This window comes from Macrobrachium rosenbergii, chromosome 42 (assembly GCF_040412425.1).
Source record: "Macrobrachium rosenbergii isolate ZJJX-2024 chromosome 42, ASM4041242v1, whole genome shotgun sequence".
In the NCBI taxonomy this organism is placed as follows: domain Eukaryota; kingdom Metazoa; phylum Arthropoda; class Malacostraca; order Decapoda; family Palaemonidae; genus Macrobrachium; species Macrobrachium rosenbergii.
Window position 1 is genome coordinate 51,184,934 of NC_089782.1, and position 14,884 is coordinate 51,199,817.

At 39.6% G+C, this 14,884-nt stretch overlaps 1 protein-coding gene across 1 annotated transcript in view; it reads right to left on the minus strand.

Annotated features, from left to right (window-relative positions):
- The window catches only part of inc (BTB/POZ domain-containing protein inc), a 196,900-nt gene that overhangs the window by 141,437 nt on the left and 40,579 nt on the right, over window positions 1-14,884 (minus strand). Inside the window, exon 3 of the mRNA XM_067086459.1 lies at window positions 10,341-10,528. Coding sequence (XP_066942560.1) covers window positions 10,341-10,528 — 188 coding nt within the window. The remainder of the gene's footprint in view (window positions 1-10,340; window positions 10,529-14,884) is intronic.

Sequence of the window (14,884 nt, forward strand, 5' to 3'; positions counted from 1 at the left end):
TACTGTTGGTGGAGAAACCATGAACAGTACCAATATCCTGGGTTGGTGGCCTACCGGGGAGAGTAACTGTATGCCAGGGGTCTGAAGAACCCCAGGTAACGGTTACACCCATGCACTCGGCAACGGGAACAGCAGTACAGTAATAGTTCGAACTTGCGCGATTCGAGTTGCGCGAATTCATAGACACACGAACTTTTCACTCGAACCTAACTAATTGTTATACATGAGTTTTTCACAGACACGCGAACATTTGCGAATACTGAGAAACCCTGCAAAAGTGTTTGTTTAATTTTTTATGTAATTTTTAAGTTTTCAAACTTTGTGTAAACTGAAAAACATTAATTAATCAAAGTAATAATTTCTCTCTCTCTCTCTCTCTCTCTTACTGAGATGACAGAATTCTTATGGTACATGTGTATGTTTGTTTTGTATGATAAATAAATTTTTTACCTAATAATAAGTACTAATTTTCAAATAATAATAATAATAATAATAATAATAATAATAATAATAATAATTAATTTCTTTTAACCGGTTGCTTAAAATTTTGAAATTGTTGGGTCACGCTAGTTTGTTTTGGCTATGGCGACATGCCCCACCCACTTTCAGGGAAAGAATAGGTACAACATAGCAAAGAGCTTCAATTTGTTTATGCCCTTATATCCAAGCAGGGGGAAGTGGGCTGGCTCCAATTATGCAATTACTGGTTAAGTATATATAAAACCTTATTTTATATAAGCTACTTACCAGGCCATTACACAGCTATTAGTTTCTATTTACCAGCAGCTAGAATTTTGAAATTCGCGGTAGCACTGCTTTTGTTTTGGCTAGACGAGTGACCCTGCCCACTTTCGGGGTAAGAGAGGAACCAGCTTAGTAAACAATCTCAATATGTTTCTACCAGCTGACGGCTGTGGTTACAGTGATTGGCAGCAGCAGTTTTTTGGAATTTCTCTTCTCTTTTGATCTTTTTCAGCACAATTTTGATGATTTTGAGATTTTTTTGACTCATGACTTGTCAACAATGTCCGATTCGGGCTCTCAAAGTTTAGGTATTGCAGTAAAGACTCTCCTAGGCCAAGGTCCCTGGCAAACTCCCCTAAACCTGGGAGGAGCCAAACTGGCAGCCCAAAGGAGGTCGGTGGGATCTGCCCACAGGCAATCGCCCCTCAATTGTACCTGTTGCCCGAGTCCCAGGTTACGACAGAGCACTGCTGGAAAGGCGTCTCTATGGAAGTGGATCGTCTTCATCTAGTGTTTCCAGCAGTGACTCCAGTCCTAGGCGCCAATGGCGTTTTCAAGGTGAATCCTGCCCTCTGAAGAGGTGCGCCCTGGGTGCTTCTCAGCCTCCTGCAGTTCCTGTTAAGAAGGTTGAAGAAACTTCTCTAGAACCTCTACCTTCCTGTAGCTTTTGGGACAGTCCAGAACATTTCTCTCAGGATCATCCAGAGCTAGTGGGACAATTTCAGCCTACTAAGCGTGCTACTGCTTGTAAGCGCTCTTCCACATCAAGGACTTCGTCTTCTTCTAGGCACCCATCTTAAGTTTTGAATGATATGCCTTGGCATATAGTGATGTCGGAGCGCTCACCAGCGCCCATGCACCCAGCTCCTGTTCCTGTAGCTCCTGAACAATCAGCTTTACCTGAATCTCCTTTGGCTTTTGAGAAGCAGTCTTTGGTGCCATTGCACCCAGTGGCGCCAGAACTTCCTTTACCAGTTGAACATGCTGCTCCTTGTTGCGTGGCTCTTTCTGAGTGCCCTTCGTCTTCTGTGCGACCATTGTCTCCCGAGCACCCTTTGGCTCCCGAGCTGCCGCTGGCACCCATGCACCTGTCAGCTCAAGAGCGCTCATCGGCTCCCAACTGCCCACTGGTGCCCGTTCACCATTTGCAGCAAGGTATTCTGTAGGTGCCCAAGTCTATTTCCGCTTCAAAGGGGCCGATTTCGTCCGCTTCTTCGACAGCGCCCGTGTCTTCTGAGCTGCCAACTCCTGCTCCAGCAGTTGCAGTTTCATTCCCAGTTACGTCTTTCTCTTTGTCTCTGTTATGGATCCTTCTTTTCAGTCAATCCAATGCCAATTGGATAATATCCTGGGTTTAATTCAGAAAGCACCATCGGGCCCCATCCCATTGTGGAACTGTCGCCAATTTCTTCTTCTTCTGAGGAAGAAATGGGTCCTGTTACTTCTCCTTTGGTGTATGCCTCTTTACTCAGATTTCTGTTGGTGACTTTTCCAGACTTCTCTCTGGCAGCTCCGGCTTCGACGTACTTAATGGACAATCAGACGACGACTTCCAGGCTACCTAAAATGGTGCTGTCCTCCTCAGCTAAGAAAGCTCTTTGTGAAGTGGAAAGCTGGCTCACGAGCAAGAGGGAGCAGGGAAGAGCCTCTTTTAGTTGTCCTCCGTCTAGATTGTTGCAGAGAAGATACCTTTCTTATGCAACTGGAGAGGCCCCATCCATGGGAGCTTCTGCCTCCTCCCAGGGAGACTTCTCCGGGTTAACCGACTTCTCCAGACGGTCGGCGTTCAATTCAGGTAAGACTTTGCTCTCATCCTCGGAATTGGACCACCTTATCAGACAAACACTTATTTAAGGTCTTGGAAGTTCTCAGCTTTCTTGACTGAGCAGTAGGAGTTCTTGCCCGCAAATTAAAGGATTGCCCTCATATTCCAAAAGATTTCTCTTTGGATTTTTTGGGGGTCATCTCATGCCAACATAAAGGAGTTAAGAGACGGTTTGTTTGAATCATCCTCGCTATTTGTGATGGGAATTCTCAAAAAAAAGGGAGCTTTGGTGTTCTACACCAGAAAGGGAGACACCTTCCGAGAAGTCTGTGCTCCTCTTCTCTCCTCTTGACAAGAAGCACCTATTCCCTCAGGTGACTGTGCTGCAGATTGCTTCTGATCTGCAGAAAAAGTCTACTCAGGACCTTCTTGCACAATCAGCGAGACGACCTATATTGTCTCCGGCCTTCAACTCTAGGAGAGTTTCTCCAGTTCAACCTGAGCCCTTTCGGGGTAGAGGCAGACAAAGGGGCTTCCCCAAACCTTGCGGAAACACCCATTTCACCCCTCAGGCAATCAAGATGTCCTCTAGTAAACCATCTGCACATAAGTGAGAATCTAGTCCTCTGCACACCTGTGGAGGCAGGACTCTTCCACTTTTGGGAGCATTGGGAAGCGTGAGGATCGTAGAGTTGGATTGTACAAGTCCTCAGAGAGGGTTATTTGATCCCATTTCTGAAGAAACCTCCCTTAACCAACAAGCCCATCTTATTGATGACCTCGGCAGGCTCCAAGAGGTTTTCAGCCCTCTCCCAAGAAGTGTCAGCACTCCTTGAAAAAGAAGCTGTTGAACTAGTCCAGGACACCACCTCTTCGGGGTTCTACAATCGGCTGTTTGTGGTCCCCAAGGCCTCGGAGGGCTGCAGGCCGGCTCTGGATGTATGTGCCATGAACTTGTACGTGCAGAAAACAAAATTCAAAATGGAGACGTCCCAGTCCATCCTTGCATCCATTCGTCTGGAAGATTGGATGATCTCGACAGACATGAAAGACGCCTACTTTCCTGTCCCAATTCATCCGGACTCAAGGAGGTTTTTAAGGTTCGTGTTCTAGCACAAAGTGTACCAGTTCAGAGCCCTCTGCTTCGGCCTGTCGACGGTCCCGCAGGTATTCACGCAGTTACTAGCCCCAATAGCACTGTATCTCGACGATTGGCTTATTCTCTCCCAGTCGAAGGAAAAATGTGCAGAGGACCTTCACAAGACCCTTCTTCTCGCCCAGGATTTGGGCCTCTTGATAAACATCCCAAAGTCTCAACTGATTCCTTCTCAGGAGATAGCTTATTTGGGGATGAGGTTAAACTCTCAGATTTTTCAGGCTTTTCCCTCCCCCCAAAGGATAGACTTGTGCCTTCAGAAAGTAGACAAATTTCTCACCCTTCAGTCCTGTTCTGTTGGGGACTCTCATCTATGGAACAGTTCGTGTCCCTAAATCAGCTGGAACAGAAAGAAATACCGGATTCTTTCGTTTTTCCTATAACGAAGGAAATAAAAGAGGATCTTGTTTGGTGGAATTCAAGAGACGGGCTCTCTCAAGGAAAATCACTCCTCCCTCTGAACCCCGACCTAGGGTTTTATTCAGACGCATTAGGCCTAGGTTGGAGAGCCCTCCTGGGAGACAAGGAAGTTTCAGGCCTTTGGACTTCAGAACAGAGGAAATGGCACATCAATGTGAAAGAATTGACGGCAATTCACTGGGGATTGCATGCGTTTGCATCGGAGGTGTCCGGAAAGACAGTGACCATCCACTCGGACAACACCACGGCACTGTCCTGTATCAAAAAACAAGGGGGAACTCATTCGTTTACCCTTTGCCAAGCAACTAGAGCCCTACTCATTTGGGCTGATCAGAATCAAACCAAGATCTTAACCAGGTTTATTCAGGGGAAATTCAACGTGTTGGGAGACGAGCTCAGCCGTCGAAAGTAAGTTCTCCCCACGGAATGGACTCTCGGCCCTCTTGTGTGCCCAGAGTTGTGGAAACTGTGGGGAAGGTCGGTTCTCGATCTGTTGGCGCCCGCAAAGAACCATCATCTCCCTCTGTATTGATCATCAACGCCAAGCATTGGCAAAGACGCAATGTTTTTAGATTGGTCGAACATGAACCTTTATGCCTTTCCCCCATTCAAGATGGTGAGAGAAATAATAAACAAGTTCCAAAATCATCAGATGTAAAGATGACTCTAGTAGGCCATTCTGGCCAGCACAGGAATGGTTCCCGGACTTGTTGGAACTTCTCACGGATTTTCCAAAGCTGTTGCCTCAAAAACCCAAACTACTCAAACATCCACACCTCAGACAGTTCCATCAAGGACTGACCACTCTGGCTCTGACCACACTCAGACTGTCTACAGATTGGTTCAAGCGAAAGGATTTTCAAAGGCAATTGCAGACACTATTGCTCGTTGTAGAGGACATTCCTTGAGCAAAGTTTATCAAGCCAAGTGGATAGTCTTCCGTGACTGGTGCAGGAGACACAACATTTTGTCTTCTAAGACATCTGTAGTGGAGATAGGCGATTTCCTGCTCTATTTAAAGTCTTCCAGGAGTCTGTCTACCTCAACCATTAAAGGCTACAGGGCAATGAGCTCTGTATTTAGACATAAGGGTTTAGATCTCTCCGCTAATAAAGATCTTTCTGATCTCAAGTTGTTCAACATGACCAGACAGAAAGAAAATAGGCTAGTAGCCTGGAATTTAGACGTGGTTCTGAAGTGGCTGTTACAACCACGTTTTGAACCTCTACAATCTATCTTTGAGGGACCTAACTAGGAAAACACTTTTCCTAAAAGTGTTAGTGACTACGAAGTGGGTAAGTGAGCTACACGCTTTTGATAAAAAGAATACTTCACTAACTATAGATGAGAACAGACAACCAGCAAAGTATAAATTTCAAAATTCAAGCTGCTGCCAACTACAGTACTTCAACCATCAGCGGGCAGAGTCAAATTGAAGCCCTTTGCTATGTCGTACCTATTCTTCCCCTAAAAATTGGCGGGGCATGTCACCATAACCAAAACAAACTAGTGTGACCCAAAATTTCAAAATTTTAAGCTGCCGGTTAAAAGAAACTAATAGCTATGTAGTTACTGGGTAAGTTACTTACACAAAATTGCCTATTGCATAAGAACCTTACATCCAGACAGACTACATAAGAGGGACTAAAGAGTTGCAGGTACCAGTACAGTAGTTGCTAAAAGTACAGAAGTGTGTACTATAGGTGGTGTGAGCATGAACAAAGGGGAATTCTATATGACAGATAGCCACTACAAGCAGTATGATGTATTGTTAGGTTAAAAGTTTTTGAGAAAATACAATAGAGGTACACCCAAGTGAGAACATGATAGAAATAGAGGGAGACAGAAATGCTGGAGACGGTGGTGTGAAAGTGAAAATAAGTGGGGTAGAAGTACTGTATATGTTACTGAAGATGTAAAGTGCCAAGGGAAGAAGACAAGATGGTGTAAAAGTAGGATGGCAACGGTACAAGGGAATTGGCACAAATGACAAGCAATGTTTGTGTTGAATGGAGATAAAGTTGAATACAAAGTAAGATGAATCTTGCATGTATATGATGGGATACTGAATATGGATAATCCTATGGTTTACTGTCAGGTAAATAAAGATGTGAGAAAGAAAATGTGAAGGAGTATTCATGTTGGTGACTGGTTAGGACAGATGTGTATGGTTGTGAATATGGATGAAGAAAGGTTTATGACCAGCTGTGGTGTAATGGTAGGTGAAGACAGAAAGTGAATGGATGTATGAGAAGTAGGTGAAGTACACAGAGGTGAAGATCTGAGCAAATGAGACATCAGGCAAGTGTATGACATTTTGTGGATGAGGAGAGTAATAAGTAGGGGTGATAATGATTTTGGTGGGCCTCATAATTTTCCTCCACCAGTTATGAAAGAGACAGGGGAACAGTATGAGGAATCAGACTGAGCTGGTGTGATTGAATCAAGTGAGTTAGGGGAATAGTCTGACTGAATCTGTGAGGAAGCCGGATGGAGGCTTGAGGGTGTGTATTGATTTGTAGATGAAGTTTTGGTGGCCATATCCTGTCCCATGTTTTTGTATGAAAATCTTTGATAAATATTTTAATTACTGTTTTAAAAATATTGAACTCGGTTGTCAACAGCTTAAAACTATAAGTTTAGTAAGTGATTAGTCTAATTCTTTTATGACAAGTCATTTTTCTCACTGCTATTAGGAATGGAATATAGAATTGTGGCCAAAGGCCAAGTGCTGGGACCTGTGAGGTCTTTCAGTGCTGAGAGGAAACCTAAGAGTGGAAAGGTTTTAAAGGTGTAATAGTGGGAAAATCTTGCAGTTGCACTATGGAACAATTGTTAGGAGAGCATGGAAAGAAAGACTGAAGAAAGAGAATATAAAACAAGATACAGTAAATGGAATGAAAGGGGTTGCAGCGAGGGCCCGAAGGGATGCTGAAAAGAACCCTAGGTAATGCCTGCAGTGCACTGTGTGAGATGCACTGATGGCACTAACCCCCTATGGGGACTACTATTAAGACTAATGGGGTTCCTTCTCATTGTAAGTCTGATGTAGCAAGAGGGATCATCCCAACTATATACTTAGCTTGAATGTCTTAAACATACATTTAGTAGACTTTAGGCATTGAACAAGAGCACTAAGTACCCAAGAAGAAATTGGTAGAAAGTTGTTAATACTCAAGCACATGATTACTACACTCAGATAAAGCCCTTGCCTGTAGGACCACAAAACTGTTGGATGTTATTTATGAAAGACTCCAGTGCAACATTTTAGACTGTTGATGAAACTTACTGTGCAGTCTGGCAATTGAAAAACCTTCAGTTAAAATTTACTACTGTTGACAGAGCTTGTAAATGATGTGGAAGAGTATGCAGTGAAGAGGCTTGAAGTTGGACACATGAACAACGAAGAGTCAAACTTTACTGGTAATGGACAAAATCGTCGAGTAGAATGTGGCAAACTCCAGTGACTGTTTAATGGACAGTGAATTTAATGCATTATTTTACAGTGCTTAACTGGTTAGGCCTCACTGGAAATGCAGTGCTTATTATAAAGCTAAACAGTTTTGGTAGTTTGTAACATAAGCTTTACACAGAAGAGAATACCAATCTGGCCTTTCTGTGCATTGTTCATAGGTTGTCATGACTCTGTTGTAAGAATAACTTATAAAGAAATTATTTTTGGTCTAGTGTAAGGAAGACTATCATCACAGTAGGAGTCAATGAGAGGGAAATCACTGCTCTTACGAGTACAGTCGAACCTCTTAAAACTGGCATTCTGTGGTCCAGGAACTCCCATGGTTTGGCTCGATTTTGAATCAGCTACCATTAGTTTGTTGAGCGGCCACGAGGGCGGTACCACAGCAAAAATTATGACATATCTCTTTTGTTTATATGAAAATAATTGTTAGTAGTGAAAATGTGTGAAGTCCAATGTTTTCAATATTAACACTTTACAAGAATAAATTTTTTTAGATTCCACTTGAGAAGGCTCTACCAAACCAAAACTTTTAATCAAAACAATGAGACATTTGGCAACACATGAATTCCTTACTCTTAGAATGCTAGAAAGACATGGATGATATGGTTTTGATAATTTCCTTTATATAGCTGTATATTTACCCTTCAATATGCCACCCATGAAATCAGATTGATGATAGAGGTAAGAAGTGCATGCATAAATCTTTATCTATGCTAGAAAATGTTCCTAGTCTTCTCCTCTCGTTAGCGAATGTTTACTGTTCATTTTCCTCAATAGGTGGTGGTGTGCTTTGTTTACTTTTTGATGGTGAAGTGTCAAATGAACTAGGTGATCGCCAAAATTCATTCTTTATTTTTGCCATTTCATTACCATCTACAATCAAAATAAATGACAAAGAAACTAATGGCAACAATTATGAAGTAAATTTTGATGAAAGTCACCGATGATATTCTGCAGATTCTGAGAAAAGTTAAGTAGCTGACTTATGGTTAGGCTAACTCGGGAATGTAGGTTAAATGTGTTAAATAAAGTACAATATTTTAAAGAAAATTATACAGTATCAAGTTATAAAATGATAAAAGTCAAAATATATGAGCAATAAAATGATAAAAAGTGGTGTCAGAACTTAGCCAAGTAGTAGGCCAAGTCAACAACTAGGCTATTTGTAAGTGGAATTAGCTTGCAAGACTGTTTACATGGGGGCTTCATTTTTTGGGGGTGTATTTTATATTCAGGGATTTTCTGTGGTTCAGCAGTGGCCTGGTCCCAAGGTTCCCAGATTTAAGAGGTTGGATTGTAGTAACAGTGGGAGGAAGTTTCGCTGAAGGAAGAAAAGTTCTGAAGACAACCCTTCAGTGTCACTGACAGCATTGCAATCCATAACACCGGGGAGACCTGCTTCTCTCTCTTCCTCTTCCTAGTGAACTTCACCCACTTTTCAGATGGCCAGACATGGCACTCATAGCATGGACTATCAGTACACATGTGCTTCCTGAACAATATACATAGAGTATGTAGGTCCACCTCCACCAAGGAGAGGACCCTGTTACATAGCCTGTCCTTCCCTGGGCAGTGCTGAAATACTCAGGGTTTCCTTGGGAGGGAGGTGGAAAGCTGAGATGACTGATGGGCTTGGCTCATCCTACTATACTAAAAAACAATCAGACAAAAAGCAAGAAAAAGTAAGGATATACTGAAAACAATTTCTTGGTAACGCAAACAGTAAAGTTGGGCATAGAGTCTACTAAACAGCTTGACTGACGGCAGCTGGAAGTAAAGTGGAAGGCAAACCAACAGGTGGGTGGGGCTTCCCCCCTACCTGTCAACAGTTAACTACCTTATCAGTACAGTTTAAACAGCTGTTCAAGCTTGCGTTCACAAGCTAAATCCTATGTACTGTAAATAATGATGGTTTATGTCTGTGAAGGAACTAAAATAAGTTGCAAATTATGAGATAAATTTGAACCCTAACAAAACTCAAAGCAGAATTTTAATTTTATATATGACTCTTGATTACTGTACAAAATACTTTTTAGAAAAATCATTGGTCTATCTCTTCTTGAAATTCTAAAAAATCAGCTGAGTGTCTTTAATTTGGGAACCTGTCTATCCAGCGGAAGTCTTTTTATTCTTTTATTTTGTCAAGTTTTGAATGCTGTTGCCCAAGTTTGTCTCCAAAAGCTGGTTTGTATCCTGAATTATTCCATTATATTTCTTATCTAAGATCTTAATATTAACTTGTGGTACATACATATGTTCAATTACCTCACTAAGCCACTGCTTTCCCTAGCCTATACACCTAACAGATATTGACACACTGCTTAGAAATTCCACTGCTTAGATAATTATGATACTTCAAAGCATATTCATAGCTTCCTTCTTTGAGGATACAAATCTCAGCAATAACAGATCTAAAAAGAATATAATTAACTTACATTATCATCTTGTATGAGGTCTGAAATAAGACTTCATACAAAACCAAACCACATAGCTAATTTATTTATCTTTCACATAGCTCGTTTGATATCAACACAAATACTGTACTAAGTAAAATAAAATATGTACTCATATAAGAAAGAATTCTGGAAAGAGGGAAAGCACAATTTCACAAATTCTTATTACTGCTTATAACTGAAAGTTTACCAGTTTCAGTGGCAATGGACGGTAACTGCTTGCAAACAAATATTTGTTAGTACTGTATTATTGATAACTGTATGAACATTAAAAAACTACAAACCTAAATTCTCCTGAAAATACCCAATTCTTCCCAGCCCTACCTGCTCAAATTTCCATCCATCCGACATTGTTGAGACAAGCTGGGTAAGCTCATTTTCGTGGCACTGTAGAACTCTGTACATGTGTTTCTTCCCAGACTTGGGTGGTCTATTATCCCGCTGGCTGATGCGCTCTTTACAGAGCTTTATCAATTCGGTGATATTATAAAACTCTGCTTCTTCTAATACACCTGAAAATTCAAGGAGTAATGTATCTTGCATTATTTCAAGGATGTTTCATTGCAATACGTTATTAAAATATAAATTTTCATAATAAAATTTATTATTTGGATACTTACCTACTGTTAAAGATAGCTTACATCTCCACGCTGATAGGCAAGTCGGCATTCAAACATAAGATCGAATGGCTGCCCAGATGACTGTCTAGTACACCTGTTCTCCACCAGGTGTTTCAAATGTTTTAGCTCTTGTCAGAATACTCCATGACAGCCCACTAATTTGTGGGGAGGCTGGGTAGGGTCTGCTTTAACAGTACGTATCCAAATAATAAATTTCATTATGAAAATTTATATATTTGGGACGAATCTCATCACTGTTAAAGATAGCTGATTCCCACATTGAGAAGATAGTGTGGGTAGTGTAGCTAGACAAAATCTGGTCAGCCAATTGAGCGAAAGGTTTCTTGCAAGACACCCAAAGTTGAATTCCATTTAAGAAGCAAGGCTTTCATACGTGTGCAGCAAAGAGCAGCCTTGGAGAAACCTGCTTCAATTCAGCCAGAATGAAAAGGTCTACAGGTATGCCCCTATACAATAAATGAACCTTCATGCTCCCAAAAATATTAACACCCAAGATTTCAAAGAGAGCCTAAAAGATAGCTTCTTCTTAGGTTCAGGAAAAGACTTTACCTGCTACTAGTAGCCAACTAAGGGTTTTGCTCTTTTCAGACACAATGCTGCATACTTAAGGTGGTGTGCAGCAAAAACCAAATTGCACTTCTTCTGTGGCACAAATCCCATCCCCAAGCAACAGCTCTCACATTATGAATGTTTACCTTCAATAAAGGTAAAAGGTATGGAGCTAGTTCTCAAGTGCTAACCTAATCAAATATGTCACAGAGAACCTCATGTTCTTTGACAAAGATATTCTAAGTTTCCAAAACCTCAAAACAAAAGGTTAACTTTGCCTCTTCCAGGGTTAACCTTTGACAAAGACATTCTAAGTTTTCTAGAACCACAAAACAAAAGGTTAACTTGGCCTCCTCCAGGCTTAATCTTTGACAAAGATGTTCCAGGTTTCTAAAACCACAACACAAAAGGTTAACTTTACCTATTCCAGGCATAACCTTTGTCAAAGATGATTCTAGGTTTTCTAAAATCACAAAACAAACAAATAACTTTGCCTCTTCCAGGGTTAACCTATCTAAGTAAGTTTAATTGCCCTAACATGATAGAGAAGTGTTTCCTCTTCTTCTCCACCAAAGAGGTTAAATTGAAATTCTTACCATTCTCAGAAAAACAGCCTTAACATCAACCTCAGCTCTAAGGCAAAAAAGATAAAATAGCACTCCCTTTACAACAGCCTTAAGGATAGTGCTTGCAATAAACTTACTCTTTTAATTGGCGATAGTTCTAACTAAAAGAGAATTTCTTAGTAAATACTTCAATGGAACTCATTCCAAAGGCTCAAAAGAATCTGCGTCTAAACTTCAGAGAGAGATTGATGCGGAGTTGTAGGGGCTTCAATCTCATCAGATCACAATACCTCAAGGTGCTGATCATCAGCCAGATCTAATTACATGACACAATACCAAGGAAAGCACGGAACGATAACCTTGAAAGTAGACAGAGAAAAACTCTCACTCTAAGAAAGCAGAGAAACTTTGAAAATACACAAACTGCTGCTTCTGACACAAGGCCACAGTTGTTTTCCACTTGATTAAGGATAGAACCCATGATTCCTTTGAAAATACCCTTATTGGAAGGAGACGGTTGAGAATCTCCAAGTGTTTAAATGTGAGATGCAGAAGTTAGTGGAACCACATGGAATTCAGTAGTTTGAGACGATTTCTCTTTAATGGAAGAATACCAGAGACATCTACCAAGAGCTAGATAGTCTGAAAATCACTTGCTCTGAAGCTACTAGGGCTCTACAGAGTCATTGAGCAATTCTTGAACTTGAAATCTGTTCAATACAGTCAACCCCTGCTATTCGCAGACTTGTGACACAATTCGAGGAATTTTTCTGTAGAACCTATCTATAAATTATTCGTGGGAAACTCGCCCATTCGCAGATTTTTCTATGGAACGTCTATAAATTATTTGCGCGAGACTCGCTGTTCGCGGATTTTTTCATTTTTTTGTAGAGCAATACAGTATTCTGTATTTTCATATTATTTACTGTAATAACATTAAATAATAATGTACAGTAATAATAATACTACAGAACATAATAGTAATAAGATTAAATAATAATAGCACAGTAATATTAAATAATTAAATAATAATCATAATAATACGTTATATACACTGGGTACCTGTAATAATAATAATACAGTAAACCCACCAGATTCACGTTCTCACAATTCGCAGAATTTTCTGTGGAACCTATCTATAAATTATTTGCGGGAAAACTCACCCAACCATTCGTGGATTTTTTCGTAGAGCAATACAGTATTCTGTATTTTCATATTTTTGTGAATAAATACCGTACTGTACGTACATACACATTTTATGATAAAATAATCGTTTACAACAGTTCCTCATTGGACGGGTGGGTATCGTTCTCAACCAGCACTCTGCTGGGCCTGCTTTCAATTCTCCGACCGGCCAATGAAGAATTAGAGGAATTTATTTCTGGTGATAGAAATTCATTTCTTGTTATAAAGTGGTTTAGATTCCACAATAAGCTGTAGGTCCTGTGGCTAGGTAACCAATTGGTTCTTAGCCACGTAAAATAAATCTAATCGTTTGGGCCAGCCCTGGGAGAGTTGTTGGTTAGCTCAGTGGTCTGGTTAAACTTAGGTATACTTAACTTAATGATTTACAATACTAATTTTCAAATATAAATATTAAGTTTAATAAGATTACATAACATTAAATAAAAACAATAATCTCTCTCTCTCACTGAGATGAGAGAATTTTCATTCATATGTAATATTTAAGTTTATTTGTTTTATATGATAAATGAATGATTTACTAAAAAAAGAATGATTTACTAATTTTCAAATACTAATATTAATGTAAACAGCAAAATATCAATTCAGTAAAGAAAATATAGTGAATTAGCAAGATTTCAGTTCAATCCCTGATCTTTTTCTGTATCCGACTTAGGGGGAGGAATTAAGGCGTAACTGTCATCATAAACAAAAAATGTTAGCACTTGGCCGAAGAGTCTCTCTCTCTCTCTCTCTTCTACTAATCTAGATTATGTTCCTTGTATTTCATTTCTCTCTCTCTCTCTCTCTGAAGTACGTACATATATATTTTTAAGAGTAAAATGTTTAACCCCTTAAAGGACCTATTTTTTAACATAATTTGTCAAAAAAGATTCCAATTATCTTATTTAATTATTTGAAAATATAAGTTGTTTAGACACTATACTTCTTAATTTCAATATACAATTATGATTATTTTATGTAAAATAGTGATTTTTAGAAACTTAATTTGAGACCTTTTTATGGTCATTAACGAGTTATCTTGCACAAATTATACTTATTTTGGTCTACCACGAGATATCTCGTATGCTTAGTTTTAGTAATTTTGAAAATAGCGTTTCAAGATCTGTAAATGATTCTTCAGTATCACTGTCGTCATGGTAACTTGCCATAACTGGGCTAAAATAATAAATAAAATAGTCAAGAAACTAACAAATTACACGACATCAACGTAATAAGTCAATAATATATATAAACGGTCTAAAATAACATATAAAACAACCAAACTTGGCTAAAAACAGTCAAAAAGAAGAAACAAAACAAACAGATTCATAAAGTCACCACTGGAGAGCTAGTAATAGTGCGTACTCGGCGTAAAAGAAAAAAAAATTATACTCGACGTATCACAAAATGGTCAAGAGACTAACAAAAGACACGGCATCAACGTAATAAATCAATAATATAACATATAAAGTGTCTAAGATGTCAAATAAAACAACCAAACTTACCTAAAAACAGGTGAAAAGAAGCAAAACAAACAAACAAACGACCAGGATGGCCAAGGAAGTGCTACTAATGACGTGTATTCGGTGTGAAAAAAACAAAAACGCCATTCACGAAAACTCACGACTTCCAGCAGTAAGTACCACTGCCAAACGTATGATATAGCACGAGATATCTTGAGAAAGCCTTAAAACAACACTGTGGATCACGAGACATCTCATGTTAGTCCTATATTAGCATTTAACTTTTCTACGAGATATCTCGTGGTAAGTCCAAAATTTTTAGAACACTGATCACAAGATGTCTCAGGTTAATCTGGTAAGGGGTTAAGATGACTTTGAAATTATATTAATATCATTTCAATTAATACAGTAATAGGATAAGAGTTTACAGTATATTTGATGTAGGATGCTAGTTTAAGGTATAC